The 19,213-nt window shown below is 37.7% G+C and overlaps 1 protein-coding gene across 1 annotated transcript in view; it reads right to left on the bottom strand.

Moving 5' to 3' along the window:
• The window catches only part of PRKN (parkin RBR E3 ubiquitin protein ligase), a 767,906-nt gene that overhangs the window by 126,900 nt on the left and 621,793 nt on the right, over positions 1 to 19,213 (bottom strand). The window contains exon 8 of the mRNA XM_056343712.1: positions 4,006 to 4,067. Within this exon, the coding sequence (XP_056199687.1) occupies positions 4,006 to 4,067 (62 nt within the window). The remainder of the gene's footprint in view (positions 1 to 4,005; positions 4,068 to 19,213) is intronic.

The following is a 19,213-nucleotide window of genomic DNA, read 5'->3' as shown; positions in this document are numbered from 1 at the left end:
GTTAGGAACAGTTGCTTGATTTTGACTGAAATTTGGTTGATAAAGGTGAAGAGAGTTGATGAAGCAGACTTGTCTAAGGCATTTGTCTTGCTGTTGCCTGGCACTTTGATTAAGTATTTACAGTGATACAAAATCTAATACAAATTAGATCTGTAATAAAAATTCAAATACACATATATAAATAAATAAAACTATATAAAAGCTAAATAAAAAACATCTAATACAAATAAATCTACAAAATAAAAAAATGCCATATATTAAGAGGATGAAAACTTAGCTATCTGGCATGTCTAAAATATAACTGTGAATGGGTGATCGTTATTATGCAGGTGTGTTTCCAAAAAGGTCCTAAAAGTATTGATTCTTGGCCTTAACACCACCTAAAACTTTTACCAATGACTTTGAAGAAAACCAAGAAAATAAAACATCCATGATAGAGCTTGTAACCATTTGGAAGGAGGAAGTAATGAACATCTAACAGGGATGGTTAAGTTCATGCTACAGGAGTATCTTTAACTGTTGGTAAACTGGGTTTAAGCAGACAATTTTCAGTACAGTCACATGTAAGATCATTTTTCTAAGAACAAACTATTACCCACAATTGCAGAATGGGATTTCTGTCTGGGAAGAAATGTGATGGATTGTGAGCTGAATCTGAGCTGTGTCCATCCATGTCCAAAAGCACTAAGGCACCTCATAGATGAATAAATTGAAATCTCTACAAGGGAAATTATATTCCTATGGGGCAGCCACTGGTTTAACTGGAATCCACAAGATTCAGTGGGAATGTCCACTTCAAATTGAAAGGTTCTTTTCTGTCTGAAACATACAGCAGACAGTCTGACTCTCTTTTGCTGTATAAGCAATTTTTTACTCTTGTTTCAGGGTTATGGTGTTTTTTTCTGAGTTGCATTCAGAGGTCGAAGACATTTTTTGTTATGATGATCATCTACTGCCTTGTGACAGGACAAAGGGAATTAGAAATATAAAGGATCTGGACACTGTGAAAGGGGAGACAGGCAATATAGGGGTCATACTGGTGCACTACTGCCTATGCCAGACTACTATCTATCTGGTGGAGTGGTGGAAAGAAAAAAAGGCCAGGAATTTTGTGTCTCTTACTACTGAGAGGTATAATAAGATCTAATGTCTGCAAGTGATTTGTAAACAAAGAATGGATGCTTTCCTAGGCAATATAGTCCGGTTTAAACAAGAATTAATCCAAGGCAGTCATGTAATGTGTATTTCTAAAGGAGATTATAAAGAAGAGATTATCACAATAGTCCATTCTGCTTGTATAATCTGGCTTTAAATATATAAGCATTTTAAAAATAAATCAAGATTGGACATGAAGTAGTAATGGGCCCCTATTATACTTTGACTGTTGCTTGGAGTGGAAGAAAATATATGTTTGTTGATAATATGGAAATTGTAAGCAGTCTGAATAAAACAGCGTTATAATTAATTATGATTTTTTTTCTTTCTAGTATGCCTGACAGCAGAAAAAGACACACTTCCGATCTTTTTTAAAAGCAAATATATCACTAAATAAATATAAGAAATAATTAAATAGCCATGTGAATAAGGACTTTCTCCAAAATTAATTTCTTTTATAATTTAGATTTATTTTTTTTACCTTGGTTTTGCACCAAATTCTCCCTGTCAAAGTGTGTGCTAACTTCAGCCAAGAGCTACTGTGATTCACCAGTAGACTCATGATAAAAATGCTTTTGGAGGGATAAACTATAATTGCAATATTCTTTATACATGCATGGTCTTATGGAATAATTCAAGCCTCATGGCAGTGTTCACTACCTGCAAAGACATCATTCAAGGCTGTAATGAAAACTGCTGTGTACAAATAATTTGTTAGTGTAGTCAGTTTCAGAGAAAGGCAAATGTTTATAGGTCAGACCCATTCTGCAAAACAACTTTCCATCTGCATAGTTTTGTGCTCCTAATGCATGATGACAAAAAATTCTCATTTGTTTAGGTGTATTCAATACAAAAAGGAGTAATGTCATTTTGAAAGTCAGAAAAAATACAAAAGATATTCCAAGTGGCAAAAATACTGTATTCATTTGATTAGCGAGGCTTTCCTCATCAAAATCCTCTACTCTCAAGACTTTTCTTGTCATTGGATGGAAATTAATTATCTTTTCTTTTGTAGTTCCTCATGGTTTACATCATCCCAGTTCTGAAGTTTGTGTGATCATATAATTTAATATGCTCTTAGTGCAAAGGTGTAAGGGTAGGTGAGTGGAACAAAGAAAGATTACATAAAAAATCTTAAAACTGACATTTCCTAATGTCTGAAATCTTCATTTGTGGTCTTAACTCTTTTAGCCTTTGTTTTTATGTCTACCACAACCTTTTCTAAAAAGCAAAAAGAAAAAACCAGAAAATCCATGAATTAAATTATATTGGTCTATTAGTGGTCATTGGCAAGGCTGAGGTCTGCAACTCCATCCTAAGAGCTCTGCCAGTGGAGCTGTCAACATCTGTCTGGTTCAGCCCTTTCCCAGATACAGTCTCTTGGTTTAGCCGTTCCTTACTTTTCCTTCAGATCTCTCCTTTTTCCCCACTCCTCCTGCCCTGCTTAGCTTTACCTCCTTGTGCAGCTCATTAAGTAGAGATCTTCCTTTACCAGACTTGTTAGCAAGTTCCCATATTTGATCATGCCCTGACAGTTCTTGGTCCCAGTTCCTTGACAGACACTTATCCCTACCTTTCTGGTTTCTACTGCTACTCTGGTTCACCAGCCAGCCCCATCTCTCCAGTGTCCCCAGGCTTCATCTCACTCTGCCCTCCATTTGTCATCTGGCTCTAACCAGTCTCTTGGCCCCGTCAATCCTGGTCATAATTTCATTTCCACTTCCTAAATCCTCAATCTCACCACATTTCTACTTCAAGTATCTCCTTTGGCCTAGTCTGTTTTCTGTCCTTTTTTCCATTCCTGTCAGACAAACCCTTCCATAGTCCCCTTTGTGCTGCCTTCTTGCTGAGGAAAAGCTGTGTCCCTGAGGAATTTGGCTTTTGACTTTCTATAACAGCTGAAGGTGGGGGCTGGTGGAGGAAAACTGGGAGTCTAGAAAATGTACCAGCAGCCCTATCTGTAATAAGAAAAGGGAGAGTGACAGGGAAAGAAGTAACAGGGTGTTCTTGACCATATAATCTGATCCAAAACCCAAGAAACCAGACTTTGAATTAACATTCAGGAACTGCTCCTACTTTTGTCACAGCCCTCATATAACCTTGAGCAAGTCCCTTGGTACCAGGTTCCTTAAAAGATGCAGATAATCTCATGTACAACACACTAATGCTGAGCTTCCAGGGCCCTGGTCTCTAGTATGTGCAACTCCATGTCAGGCAGTTAGGTTTTATAACCAGTGCGTTAGGAGAGATACTTGAGAGACAAAGACAACATGAATTTCAGTAGCAGTAAGTGTTTGAAAATTCAACTTGCCTCTCAGAATTTAAGACCATTTCTCAATATCTCTGTACGTTAATTTCATTATTGACAAAATAATAACTATGACCATCTTGTGAGGGTTGCAAAGCATATTTCACTTACGCTTTCTAAAATCCTTCTACAGAAATAGTTTTCTGAGTGCAAAGCACAGCTATGATTATGAATGAGAAACACACTTTAAAAAGAGAAAAAAGGCCACAAAAAGAGATTTATAATATCATGAGTAGCTGTACGTATCAATCCTTTAGTTAGATTGTTTGTCTATCTGTTGTTTTAGAAAGCCTGTTTACTGCTGTAGTTGAAAGCCGACAAGTTGTGGCAGACAGCAGATGTACCAATTAATAACGTGTCAAGGCTGATAGACAGAATGAAAAAAACATATCTCACATATAACTCCTGTGAGTTTTTCCCCCCACATTTCAGGTCATTGGGGTTCATGAGATACACTCTGCCTCCCTGGAGAGAGATGAAACTGTCTCATTAGCGTCTATCTTTCATGACATTAAGATGCTGCCTTTGAGATGCCAACTCACCTGTTCTTCTCCCAGAATCCTAAAGTGATGAAGCTCTTTAATCAAGGAGTCCGGGCAGCCAGCTGTTGGAAAGAAACAAAACCAGGCATTTTAGAGGTTCCTGTCAGTGCAGTTTCAGCATAATATTCATAGTTGCAGAGAGGATAGAATATACAGATTACCTTAGATAAAGAAGATTAGAAAGATTAGCCATGGTTCTGCAGGCACCAGAATGCTGAAACCCGTCTATCAAATAACCCTTCCACATTTCCAAGCATGCTACCAAGAACACTTAGAAAGGTTATATTCTGAATATTTTATCCCTTTCCCCAAAGGACTACAAACAAAAGCAAGATGAAAAGGGCAGCACTGTCTGCCAGATACCACCAGCCCCTTAGTGTAAGCCAAAAAGCCTGTTAAAAGAGGATCTCACATCAAAACCTTGGAGCTGCCCAAGGCTGAATTCTCATTCACACACCAGCTTTGGACTCATTTCTAAGCATAATACAGGCTTTCCCTGATTCCCTGAAGGATTTCATAGGCCCCACAGATCACTTTAATTTTGGCTGTCACAAATACAACCCATTTCACAAATATGTAGTTGTCACCCACAGATGTAATACACAAACCAACTATGCAGGCAGGGGAGCGATTTGCCAGAACTTTGCAATGAGATTAACATTCAGTCACTACAGACTTTCACATCTGTACCAGCCAGTAAGAAAAAATATGTCTTGCTCAGTGCCATGCACTTTACTGACCTGTTCAGACTGTGATTAAATCCAAGGCTGCTACTCACTTTTTGTACACTACTAGACTCATTTCTGGCAAGCGATAAAAGTGCAGACTGTGAAAGCAATCTGGGCTTTATTCTTCTTACCATAAATTGAAGCATCTGCTTGTGAACAGAGAAAATTCCTTAAAAGGAATTAAGAGCATAGTTCTCCCCAGAACATGGGAGGAACTACGATTTTTATCAACCTGCTTTTCTGCTGATGCAACTACAAATAGTTACCTCTCATTCTTGATGACTGCCATTAAAAGGATGCAAATGAATTTAGAGACAGTTGTCAGGAAATCTCCACCAGTACTGTGGTTTCACTCAAAGCCAATGAGGCACTCACAACTTGTTGGCATAGCCATTTTAGGGATACAGAAGGAAAAGCTTTTATACTTGCAAGCAACATAACTAAAAAAGGCAAAACCCCTACTATATACAAATATACTAGTACAAGTCTTCTACTGATATAACTTTTTCTAATTAGGGAACTAATTTAAATGATATTCAAATGAACTTCTTGCTGGTAAATGCTTTATCATTTCCATTCCAAGGAGGTGGAGAATGCACCATCAACACAACTCCATCAGCAAATCCTTTTAAAAGTAGCCAAGGTTTAAGGTCACCCAGGATAAAGCATATGTTAAGAATTATCTATTAATGGCTTGTCTCTTATTAAATATTATTATTTCTTCCCATTTAATAAAACCTATGATACTCTTATAGGCTTCCTTTTCACCTGTCTCTTCCTTCCTCTCACACACAAGGATATTCACATATTGGATCGTGTGAGTTTTAGCTCTAAGTGATTCTTTCTTAATGGATTTTTACTCTTCTCAACTTCTAGGACCACAACCCCTAAATCACCTTTAATTTTCTCTCCTCATTTACCCCATGCTTACGACTCTCACTGTTTGTTCTGTTTCTTGTTCTCAATGCACTTAAAGTTGTCCTTACTATTTCCACTACACAATCACTTCTATGCAGAACTTTTCTGTCCATTTTCACTGGGATTTACATCTCCATCTTCCAGCTCATCCAAGCCCTGAACATATCAGCTCTAACTGTTCCACTAACTTCTCAACCTGAGTCCTACGTGTAGTCCAGAGCTATTGACTTCTCTGTGTTTCAGATCAGAACTCACTGCATAAAACACAGTTCTCTCTTACTCTTCAGTCCTTATGCAATTATTAACTTTTCCCCCACATGTAATTTCCCCTGAATATATCTGCATTGATTGTACACTGCTATAGGAATTTCTACGTGCAGAGGATAATTACAATTTCACGTAATACTGCATGTTAATCTTTGACAGATGTTAGCTTTGTAACACAACTAAACTGCTTTCTGCTTGTCTCTGCTTTTTGCTGTCTTTACAGCTTCTTCTTCAACCAATCATTTCTTTCTTCCCTCTTATCCTTTCCAATTTATTATTCACTAGATCCTTTAAGATGGGAAAGTTTCTCTTTTTCTTGCCTAGCAAGAACTTTTTCTCTTTCCATTCTCCTTGAAATCATATTTCCTGAATGCCTATTTCTCCCAGAAATCCATCCCATTCTGCCCTCATGCATAATTTATATGATCTCTTTTATGTGAACTGCTTACATGCATTCTCCCTTTCTCCCATGTTAGAGACTATAAACATTTTGGAACCAAGGACCTTTGTTTGCAAAAAATGTGTACAAGTATGAAGATATATAGATGTATTTATAAATATCTGTATGTTTAAGTGTTACTAGTTGTCGACTGCTGCAACCTTTCCCCAATACAGTATTTTGTATAGTCTATTTTTTAGAGACTTGCCCAATGCAGTTTTCAATTTTTCATAGTCCAGACTTTCACTGGATATTGAAAGCTAACTATACAAGTTACTGGCAAAGAAGATAAGAGAGCTTAAAAAGCATGTCACTGTTGGCGTGATGCTTTCCAGCAACAATGAGTTCAGAAATGTCAAGTGTGTGCAGTATTGCATCATACCAACACACATTAGCAGTCTGCTATCTGTAAGAAGTCTTCTCAGATCTTCACATTGCAGAAGCAATAAATCAAAGAAACAATGGAAATTGTTGTTGTCAAACAACAATTTGAGAAAAAAATAAAAATAAAGAAGAAATATGGAAAACAAAAAGAGATCATCCCTCTTTTGGGATATTTCTGGATGTGTTTCTGATATTTCCTATGTCTACTTTAATTTCTTCTGTTTAGTAAGCAGAACTTTGTAAAACATGCTCCAATGCTTGTTCTGGTGATCCTCTTTTACCATATATCTAGGAGCTGTAAAAAAGTCTTGGATAATGTTAAGTTCCTGCACAATGACTAGAGACAAAGGGTACAGACAAATAATCATTCCATAAATAAAAGGAAAATAGGTTAAAAATTACCTATTCTACTGAAAAGAATTAAGAAATATTTTTCATCTCACCCACAAACCCACCTATATATCCATCAACATATTTATGTACACGGAAACACACATGATGACTTGAAAATTATTACAAGTTAAGCACAGCACGCAGTGGGTTCACTGGCAAACTGTGCACACCAAAGGTTAAAAGAAAAATGCATTTTCTAAGTCTATGATGTGCGACTTGCGCATGCCATGTGAAATAAATAATCTGCAATTTACAGATTTCTGCTGTTTTGTGTAGAATGCTTTGAGGATTAGTTTTTATGCCCTCTGTAGTACAGAAACCTTTATAATCAATGCTCTCAACAATTACTGAAACTTTTCATTTCCCTCTTCCCAATTATTACTTGAAAAAGTACAGGCAAACATGAAATTTCCATAGACATAAACCAAACCATAGAAATATTTAAAAAATAATCAATAACAATTACACATAAGAACATTAAAAGGAAATTATGCAAAAGCAAGGACAATTGCCTTTAATCAGAAGCCAAAAGTCAGGATTGAGGACATCTGCAGACTGATAAGATGGCAGCTAAATTGTTTATTAGTTCCCCCTTTCAACACACATGCAAACTTATGTGTTTCGTATGTTCTTGGCTACAATGACTGTACAGGTTTTTGCTAACTGTGAAGGCAAAGTGAGATTTAAGAAATATAAAATTGATGCAAATCTTTAGTGTTTGTATACCGCTTTTTCCTCTGACAGCTCCATTGACCTCAAAGCAATGAGACCCATGAAACCAATGTGATGGAGCTTGAGTCTCAGTAGGAAACTAAGTTATAAAGGGATGATACGCCATTCAAAGCACCAGCAGCTTTATAAACTCAACACAAGCAATTTCTTCTCTTCTATTTAAGCATTTATTACTACATTAAATATAAGCATATTATCTGTTTATTAATGTTCCATCCTACCTCAGATTACTTGTTTGAATAATTCTGTTGTTGCTTGATTCTCATATTGCTTTATTGTTGAACTCTGAGTGCTGCACTTATGAAGGAAAGTAAATTCAAAGACACAGAAACTTGCAACTGTAAATTTACAATTTACATTGTGATATTCTCTTCATAAAGATATACAGATATTTTTAATCTGATCGTATATGTATCTCCAAGAGAAGAATAAAGAAACAAAACTTAGGAAGGACAGTTTAATGTCTCCTAACATCATAAATCTCCTCATTTCAAGTGGTCTGAACACACATTGTGAGCTACACTTGTAATTAAACTATGATTCTAATTACTACCAATTTAATTACCCAAGTCTTCACTTTTTTTTTTCTCAGACAGAATTGGCTTCTGGTTTTGTTTCTGCTTAAAATTATCACTTTGTATGACTTATGTTCTCTGATGAGAAGACAAAGGAAAAATTAAATCAACCCTTTAATATTGCATAAACTGGCAAAATAAAAGCAGAAAATGGCTGCTGTTACAAATACAGCCAACTGAGAACCAACGCAAGTGTCAGGGCCCTGATGGCACCACCAGCCCCAACTGTCCCTGCCCAGCCTCCTGGGGGTCCCCCACAGCCCAGGGCCCCACATCAGCCCCCCAGGGCCGTCAGGCCCTGCCCCAGTGACTCCGCAGCAGGGCCAGTCTCCTGCTCCCCACAGCCAGGCCCACCCACGGGCCCACGGCCCAGCCAAGCCTTGGCCTGTCCCCATCCCCAGGGAGGTGCCCATGGCCCAGGGCTGGGGCTGCCCCCCAGTACCCAGGGCTGGGGCTGTTCCGTGGCCCCAGCTCCCTGCTCCTGGCTGGGGTGGGACGGGCCTGGCTGAATATCAGCCTCAGAGAATCACAGAAAATCACACAACGTGCAGGTACAAGTGCATTTATCTCTGCTGTAGGATTTTGTGCTATGTCTTCCACCACAGATTTGTAGCATTATTCCCTGTTTTGCCTTTTAAATGCCATCTTTTCCCAAATGGTATGCTTGGATGAGATTCAATTTACTGAATTTAAGCATCAAAATATTGGGTATATGGGTCTAATATATTCATTGCACGCTTCCTGTTTAGTCAACAGGACGAAAAACCCACCTTCACAGGGTAATTCCCTCCATCCGAGGCCGGACCCCAAATGGTATCCACTTATATCCATCAACTGAGAAGTCTAAGGTGACTAGGTAAGATTTACAGAAGTAACTTCTAGACTTTTAAGGTTACATGAGCTTATTTTCACCCAACACCCTGCAATCCCAATCACTTCTGCACATGCTTAACTTTGAGCATGTAAATTTTCCCATCACATTTATCTCCACGCAAACTGTGCATTTACATGGTGAACACAGCGTAACTTCCATTTCTCTCACTTAAAGTTGATGTCTGCATCAACACCTGTTAATTCTGAAGAGTACATATCCTTTTGTGAGCTCTGAACAAAACCATGTAAGAATATCTATCCATGCCCTTCAAAGCATATCTTTAGACAGTGCTAATTGTTAAACCAAGCTTGCAACTGGAAAATATTGCAAATACATGAGAATAACCAATTCGTGCTTAGAAAATTAATGGACGTGTCTTTTTTATTTTTTTTTTTTTTCCTGACTGATCCATGTAGAATTTTATTTGACTTGAGTACAGATACGAAAAATGTTCCATATTCAAAAAACCAATTCTACAAGTTTGGAAATGCAGCACTCTAGCACTCTAATGGCAGCACTTGCAATATAGCAACGATTATATATATTTTATATATATATATATGCAAGCGTACACTGGCTTGCTGTGTGTGCACAGCAAGGAATGGTGGCAAGGGAAGCTGGCAGCTCAGAGGTTCTTGTTGCAGCAAGTATCCATTCGGAGCACAGCCAGCCTCTAGTTACAGTGGGACACAGCAGCTGGGACCCCATACACATGGTACAAGTACCCAGCACAGCACAGCACAGCCAACTCTGCTCAGCAAGCAAGAATGGCAGGAAGAGCACAGCCCTGCACTCTGTGTGATAACAACGGGAATGGTAACGAGGTACTGAGAAGAGGGAGCTGGGCTACACTCTCACACAAAACAGTTTTGAAATCCCATAATCAGTGTGGATTCATTTGTTATGTCATTTTCCCAGTCTCTTCCAACCTGTTCAACTAATTGGAATATTGGCGCAAAAAATACACCCTTCTGCTGTCTGTGTCTCTTCCAGTGAAAAGCAATCCTGTGCTGGTGACAGTGGGGTCACTCTTATGGGAACTGACAATGATTTCAAAGTATGAAGTGACTTCACTGTGCTTGTGTTAATTAAATGTTTTGATGTTTCAGGTGACCTCTTCTCGGTTTTGAAGTTACGTGAACATGAACAAAGACAAAACGAAGGAGAGTGGAATGCATAAGTATTTCATTGAAAAGAGAAAAAGATATGAAGAATATAAAGTAAATAATTTACAGAATATAAGCACATAAGACTATCCTTGGAATACTGCTTGTGTTTGTGCATTGTGAAAGATGTAGAAATGTTTTCTCACAGATCCCACAGAAGGGTATTATTACAATCATTTGCATAATATTTTTTACAACTTTCATGAGCAATACTTTTGTAAATAGTAAATTATTGAGGATTTTTTCTCTGTTGTTACCTAGATAATTTTCTAAATGTAACCAAACTTAAAGCTTCATTAATTTGTAGATGTACACTGTGCTTATAGGTATCTTCCTTTGTATAAGAAAGATTTAATTTTTAAAGAAAGAAAGGTGATACAACTGTTCTGTGAATCATTCGTTATCTCAAGTCCAAAGCCTTATTATATCTGCAGGTCTTAAAATGCAGAGGATTCATGTGGGCACACAACTATATTTAGAAGATCAATTATTGCTAACCACAAACAAACAAAAAATCACACAACAGAAAATCCTCTTATGAAATCAGCTTGTAACAACTAGGTTTACCTATTGATTTATTATTAACAAAAGGCCTTATTTATTTACCTTCTGAATTCTCAATGTTGATCATGCATTTGAGTCGCATTGGCAAATGAAATTCTCTGACCCATACTTCTGCTTCCAATACCTATTTTGATGATCTATTGTGATTGAGGTAGGTTCAGTCATGGAACATTTTTCCCCAAGCAACAAAACCAGATTTTTTGTTCAACGGATGCACAGTGCTTCTTCCCTTGCCTTACTTATAGGTATCAGAAGTCTTTTCAGCAAGTATAATACATCTTAGCTATAGATCTATTTAAAAATGCTACAAGCAGTTGTTGGACACACTAGAACAGGGGTCCTCAAATTACGGCCCGCAGGCCTGATAAGGCCCCCCAGGGTCCTCAATCCGGCCCCTGGTATTTACAGACACCACCAACCCACCCCACCCCCCGGGGGTTGGGGGGGGAAACCAAGCAGCCGCAGATGACCTCCTGCCACATCATCCACGCACCGGCCCCCTGTTTAAAAAGTTTGAGGACTCCTGCACTAGAATGTTGTTTGTATATTTTGTATATTTTCTGTCATCAGTATATTTACTAACTGGGAGACAACCTTAGCAGCCAAGTATCTTGTACTGGCCACCTTGCAACTGGTGTACGAAATAACATATCCAGTAATAACTAAAAAAGTAAAGTAAAACATTACACGGGGTTCTTTACTTGTAGTCATGCCATTCTGGTAACATCAGTTTGCAGATTAAATTTTTCCATACAGTAATCTAGATAAATAGATAGCAAGGTAAAACAAATATATGCCCAAAAAAAGATTAGTGTTTCAATAATATAGATTCCTTTGGAAAGAAAATATAAAAGGAGATTTTTCAAAAGCAAGAACTATTGAATTCTCTCCTTTCAAAGTCAGCAGGCACATATTTAGACTGTAAAACTCAGCTCTGTGCTGGGCAATGCTAAACCTGATAGCACGACAAGGAATGCCTGCATGTGGTTTACGTGCCCAGAGGTCAACATTGTGAAGGTCTTTCCTGTAAGTCTTCAAAAGTCTCTGTAAATCTGGAAATGGTGGGGCTGTTCTTCAGCTCAAGGAAACTAATACAGCAACAATTACATCCATGGTGCTTACACATATTCATACTAGCAAAAAAAATGGGCTTTGTAGACAAAATGTAATACTTTCTTAGAAAAGACTGCATGCCAGTAAAAGATATATTTAAGTGCCACTCTTTCAAACCCTAATCTGTAATAAGAAATCTATTTGCTTTTTAGAGAAAAATTTCAGAATTGAAATTATGTTTTCCCCTTATTAATACCCCTGTCAAAGTGTTAAGTTAATTTTCTTTTTTCTTGATTGACGTCTGACAGCTGAAGTCAGTAAAAAGACCTAAACAGATTTTTGCTACCAAAAAGGCTGATGAAGCTAATATTCAAGGTTTTGTGAAAGCTTGATTGTCAGGATACAATACTTCTGTTCTGACCAGTTATCAGAGATGTCAGTTGCCCAACTGAATAGGTTAAATTTTGTCCGGATGTACTTAATTTCAAAATCATCCAAAGACACCAAAGGTATTTTTGCTCTCATGAAGTACTTATGCAACAATTCTGCAAAGGGACTGCAATAGAGTTGGGAAAGGATCACAAAGCTTGACTACTGGCAGCAAACAGAGCATCTCAGATTAGAGAAAATTCTGATGGCCTGGCTTTCTCACATTGCATACAACTTTGGCCTTCACTGTGCTGCTTCTCACTGTTTTTTTTAATGATGCTTTAAAGCCAAATGACTAGAAGCAATGAAACAAGTTAGGCATTCTCTACTAGGGTCTGTCTTTTAATATGTACAACAGAAAATATCAGCAGGAATATTGACCTGCCATTTCAGTTTAGAACCTGCTTCCTTGCTTGCTTTTTGCATATTTAAAACAATATTTAAAGCAGACTTGAACAAGTACTGCTTAGTCACGTCAGCACTCAAACTCTGAATTGTACAAAGCTTCTCAATGCCAGCATGCTACTGCTTGTTATTTTTGGCAGGTTTCTCTATATTCTGCACTGCTATGTGATAAGTTGTTGAGTCTGTCAGAGGGGGATAATTTTCTATAAAAAAATTCTGTATTGCCCAAGAGATTAAGACTTCAGGGCAACCATGCAATAGTGCAAACATATTTGACTAATAGTCTGTACCATCTGCTCGATATTCTGGTTTAAATTATAGGCATAAATTCATCCATGCAATCCTCAGTAAAGTCAGTGAATACTAAACTCTTGTGACAAAACAAAATCCGTGCTGTCTATCTGTAATGGGAAATTGAACTACGACCTTTATTGCTCAAATACAGCAGATCCAGAAGCAGAAATAAAAAGGAGACTCCCTTCTTTCCATGCAAGTACTGACTTTTGCCAAACTAAGTAAATTCTAAAGAAATATTTTTTTAAAATGCTTCTTAATTAACAGAAGTTACTCCTACAGTTTCTTCATAACATCAAAGTGTCAGAAAATGGCAAGTCTAAGGCTGGCTCCTAATGTAACCAGGTTATTCTTTTTTTTTTTTTTTTTTTTTTTCTTTTTTTCTTTTTTTTTTTTCAGCTGACATACAACAGAACTGCTTTACACTTCTTTGGGAAGTCTCAACACCTTCTGCCATATATACCTTGGTAGTGAAAATCTCCTTGCAGGGATCTGGGCTGAAAGGAGCTCTTCACTCTCAGGACACTAGGTTTTTAGCTCAATCAGGTCAATTCATGAAAGGTTTTCTCATCTTTTATTCAAAAAGTAGTTGAAATCTCTAAAGCAAACTCCGTTCTCTCAAATTTTCACCTTCATACTGGCACTGGCCTTTGATGATGATCAGTACCTTTAAGAAGGCAAGTGAGAGGTCAGGACCTTTCAGCATGTGGTGGAGACTTTATAAGAGAAGATATTGCCTTTTCAGGGAAAATCCAACTATCCATGAATGAAAGTCAACACAAGGCAAAAATAACTATAGACGGATTTCATTTGCCAGTTACTGAAGGGCAAGTCTTTAACAGACTGTCATTTCTGAATGCCAGAATTAAGTAGGTGCAATATAGAAAACGCTAAAAGGTTTCTAAGGTGAAATTAAACTGAAGTTCACATAGCCGTTTTCCAGCTGATGGCTTGATAACAGATGTATACTGTAAAGCCCAAGTGCTGAGAATCAGACTTGGAGAGTAAATATTTCTTCTTTTTCCCCTTAAAAGTTGAATTAAGGAAACTGTCCTCCTATAATTTTGGGAGTGACCAAGCAATTGGAGTTTGAGCAATTCATTTTGTAATAAATTTCCATCTCATTTGTATTTTACCAAGCGAGGTTATTATACAGACCACATAATGTAGAATAAACCATTGTACCATCAAGGAAGATGTGGCCAGGTGCCAGAGAACAAACACAGCTTTCCATCTCTTTAATTACAGAACTAGTGTTCAGGAATATTTAAATGCAATTTTAAAAGGTTATTTTCTGTCGGCAGTACAGGAAAATCAATATGCCAAGCTCAAAAAAAATCCAACAGAAAACCTAAGATTCACACATGTAGGTTTCACTCTCTCGCTCACACATGCATAAGCATGCACAAAATTACTACTGGAGAAAATAGAATAGCAAACATATTAAGTGACCCAGAAACAGCAATGCTTTTCTTTCTACATTTGCATTTCTTTTTTTCCTGGGATATGACGTCATTCTGTATAAACTATATAAAAAATGCTATTCCTTTAATCTGTGCAGCATTTATAAGACTTCAACATGAGCCTTTCACTGAGAGCTTAGACAAATATTTAAACTGCTACATAAATGACTCTGACTACCAGGCAAGCCCAGGCTACTCTAAAAATAAATGTTCATGGACAATAAGCCCATCCAACCAAAAGAGAATTTTAAAAAGCCATGGAATATATTATGTCTCATAGAATAGTACAGACATATCTGGATGAATGGCTATGATTTTCTCTTTTTCAAGGGTTTTATGACAGAAAACCATTTCCAGAACACTAAAGAATGAAGCAATTGTCAAAAGTGACCTGCACTCTCGTAATGGAGTTGAAATCTTAATTGTTATCTAATTCTATTTTTCTTCCTCCTTTGCAACAGCAATACATGTATGTGTATTTTACTGCTCTCTGTGAGGGAACATGGCAAAGTTCCACTTGTGAAATGAGGACGGTTTTGCATTTCACCTTAATCAGATCAAATTAGGGCAGGTGGTAACCCTGCAGGCAACATAATTATGAAAAATGCCTGTGTTCAATACAAACTGTCCTTCCAGTCTTGAGGTCTAATAGGACATCATAGTACAATCTTTCTACATTTTACTGGCAGCTCAGAACACAGAAGCCTGCAGAGGGGAGACCACATACTACTCTTTTCGTCTGTGCAAATCCAGACAAATAATGCATATGTTCTTCAATATTTACCCTAACATAAGAGACAGAGTGTTCCTGGGAGTGCAAAAGCTGGTGTAGGTTGAAAACTAAAGTTAAATACAGAAGAAAAAGAAATTAAGTCACTCTCTAGTCAGGTCTAATTCTAAAAACGTTCTGCGAGACAGGCTAATCCTGCATTACAAACACTGATCTGTTTTTACTATAAAAAAGCCTGACAGGCAGGCATAAATACAAGAGATTGTACTGTCTGTTCATCTAACAGCAAAGAATCAGAATGACCAAAGAGGTTCCCCAAAGATATAGTGTTAAGGATTTTTTGATTTTATATCGATATACTGGCCCTATTCTTGAACAGACCAGTCGTGATGAATAGCTGGTGAAACACATTTGAAATAAGCTGAAAATTTAATGCAAAATTCTACTCTACATTAAAGGGATAATACAGCCAGGTTCATTTAGAATATTACTCCTCTGAAGACACCCCAAGCACTACAATAACAAATGTTGTATCAAAGAAGCACTCAGCGACAAATGCAATATGAGTCTCTGCGAGGCGATTTTTCAGCATGTCGGAATTATAATATCACTCCATGGAAACAAATTAAGCAGCACAAGCTTGGCTGTTGGGATCACTTTATTAGCAATGCAGTGTTTTCTCATAAAGAATGCTTTGCTTCGGATCTGTCAATGAACATCAAAGATGGCCTATCCGTTTTTATGGCGCACGACTTATTATTTGCCTATGAAATAAACAAAACACTTTAACATCCGGCTTTTTTTCTGCAACACTTAAAAAAAAGTATTGAGAATAACAAAAAAAAAATCCTGATCATTTTTACTGTACAGCTGAAGTTCAGTCTAGTGTTTTTTTTCTAATCAACAGGGATAAACACTTTAATCAGGAGGGATAAAACTGGCACACTATTACCAATGAAGGAATACTGAACAATTTCTACCTGGTAGAGGAATATCTATTTTTAAAAAACCACAGATTTCTGCAAAATATTGAAAAATATTCTGCTCTGGTTAGTTATCATGCTGATATATGAACTGACTTAATTTTGTCCCTTGTGCATAAAAGAGAAAGCACAGCTCTTGGTATGTGGATAGTCCCTTTCAATGGGTCAGAGAAGGATGCTGCGCTTGCACCATGCTCATAAATTTCCAAGGCTGTTACAATTTACCCCAAGCTCAGTGGCTGCACTGGACTAGGAACGCAGGGGTAAATGGATATGCTTTACTATGTACAGGGCAGGAGAGAACCCCCACAGCTCAGCATTATGCCATCAGACTCATCGGTACACTGAAGTGAATTAGTGCAAGCAATTTCATGAGATTACGCTAGCAATTTAGTACAGAACAGCTGCTGCACCACGCTAGAGGATACTCCTTCTAGTCTTTACTTACATGGCCACAAATAACTTCTGAGTTAATCCAGAGCAACAGCATACATCTTTTATCTTTACCACCTTACAGAGAGATATGCTATGCCTTGTAATTAGTTGGTCTTGTCTAATGTTTCTTCAGCTCACAATACTTCCATTATCACTAGTCCAATATATCTCCATTAAATTAGACACTCTATATGATGCTATTTCTTCTCATATTTGAATTACTTCCCATATCAACAGAATGCACATTTTTCCCCTCAGCTATACTTTTTTCTGTATTCTTTCAACAGTGCAGTGTTTCTGAGCTGTGAGCCTGAAGCCAGAATAGACAGGTATAGGAGGAAATCTCCAGCCTTACTAACTGCATATATGAAACCCCACAAGGTATAGAGTCCAGCTGCAGAGGGCTGGTGGGGAGGAGACATGTTTTTTTCACCCCTCTTGGATATGGGTATTGCTGTATCAATCATTTCCAATTAGGAGAAAAAAAAGTATTTTTTAAAATTTACACCAAGTGGGATCCCAGTCACATAGCTTGGCACTATGAATGCTGATACAGGCACTAGAAATCAGGACGAGAACATCCCTGACCTTGATGCGAACACTTAAGCAGGACAATAAGCCAAATCAGAACTGGTGTCTCCCCATGTCCCCCCAGGAATCTCCCCCTCCTCTCCCCCCTCCCCCAGTCTCTCACTTGCCCAGCAACAAAGAGAGAGAGCTCAGGAATGCCTGTCCTCTGTTTTTCCTTCCTGTTGCAAAATGGGAAGTCAAATTATTGAAACTAACCATAAGGTTCAGCTTTTTTTCTCATGTCATTAAAATGCTCACTTGACTTTGCTACATTTCAGTAGATCACTCAGTTGCCGTTGTAAAACATAACAGCACTAGATCGTGTCACCTGTACACTTACCTTTTGACACCATGTTAACTATTTTTCTGTAGAGTACTCCTGAGCAGTCATTTATATGTTAAGTACTGAACTCTGTATCACTTCTGCCTTTCAATATTACATTGCCTGCTATGTATTTTCCACTTGTGTCTGTTATGTCATGGATCAGAAATTTATTTCTTCTACTTTTGTCTGGCTCTAGGATAGCATCACACATGAAATTTCAGAGACACATTTTTTCATGACTGAGAATTATTGGATATACAGCTATAAAAGCATAAATAAAAGCTAAAAGTCCTTAGAATTATTTGGAGGGGAAACAAAACATCCTTAAGCATCAACTTGGTTGGAAATTCTTCATACTGCTCTTCTGTACCATTCGTCCAGGAGCTGTTTTCTGTTGTGGCTTAGCTCCTGTCTGCTTCAGGAAAAAGATCATCAATTATGATAAATGATTCTGTATGGCAGGATTTAGACTCACGCTACAAAAAACTACATTGAATGAGATTATCTGATCCTTTTCTAAGGATCAATAATTTATTTATAGGCAGGGGCCTCAAAGGTTAATTTCTAGTGCTTTACTCACCAAGCTGTCCAGCACTCCAATGACTTGTAGGAGATATATAATCAGAACTGGCTAATCCACACCAGCTTGTTTAAAAAAAAAAGTCAGATTAACAAATCAATGATACTTACACACTACAAAATTGGTTTCCACTTAAAAGCTGGCTGGATTTACACAGTTTACATGCAGCATAAATCCTGTTTTCATGTAATTTAGCAGGGATTCTGGGCAAAGTGATTCCCCTCTGTCTTGTCAATTTACAAGACACAAACTGGCCAGGAAAATCCTATTGCAGTTTGATAGATTCCTACTGAGGGAAACAGGGAAGAAGGAAAAAAGAGCAAAGCAGGATTTTTGACGTTTGGGTACAGATAGCTGTCACTGATCATTTTCCTATCTCTGTTTCCACAGGTAACTGTGACTTTCCATCTAGAGAGCTTTTCCCTGCCTTACTACTTACGCAAAGAAGTATGCCTTGCCTGACCTGTGACATGTTGATTCTATACTCATGCAACAACCCATTTGGGCGGTTGCATGAATGTAGCGTCAATGGGTGCTACATTCATGGGTTTTTCACCCATTTCCCCACTTTAATTCTGCTCACATCTGTGTCAGTCATTATAAAAGTGTCAACAGTGTGGCTGCTGTCAAGCAGTCTGTGGCATTGAATGCAAAAGTTAACTTTACTGCAACAAATTCTTTAGTATGTGTATGCACATCTTTCTCTCTCTCTTCCCCTTTCTCTCTATGTATTTATTGTTCCCCTTTGAAAGTTGGAGCACATTATCTAGTTTTATTTTTATTTTTTGTTACTTTTGCAATTTGATGGAGAGTGGGTTGTGGGAACACAGCACACTTGAGATCATTAAGACTATATCCTCCTTTACTGGGACAATAACAAATCAAGGTAGCAAATATCTGA

The sequence above is a fragment of the Falco biarmicus genome, chromosome 6 (genome assembly GCF_023638135.1).
Source record: "Falco biarmicus isolate bFalBia1 chromosome 6, bFalBia1.pri, whole genome shotgun sequence".
Lineage (NCBI taxonomy): Eukaryota > Metazoa > Chordata > Aves > Falconiformes > Falconidae > Falco > Falco biarmicus.
This window is presented reverse-complemented; position numbering and strand designations above follow the sequence as displayed.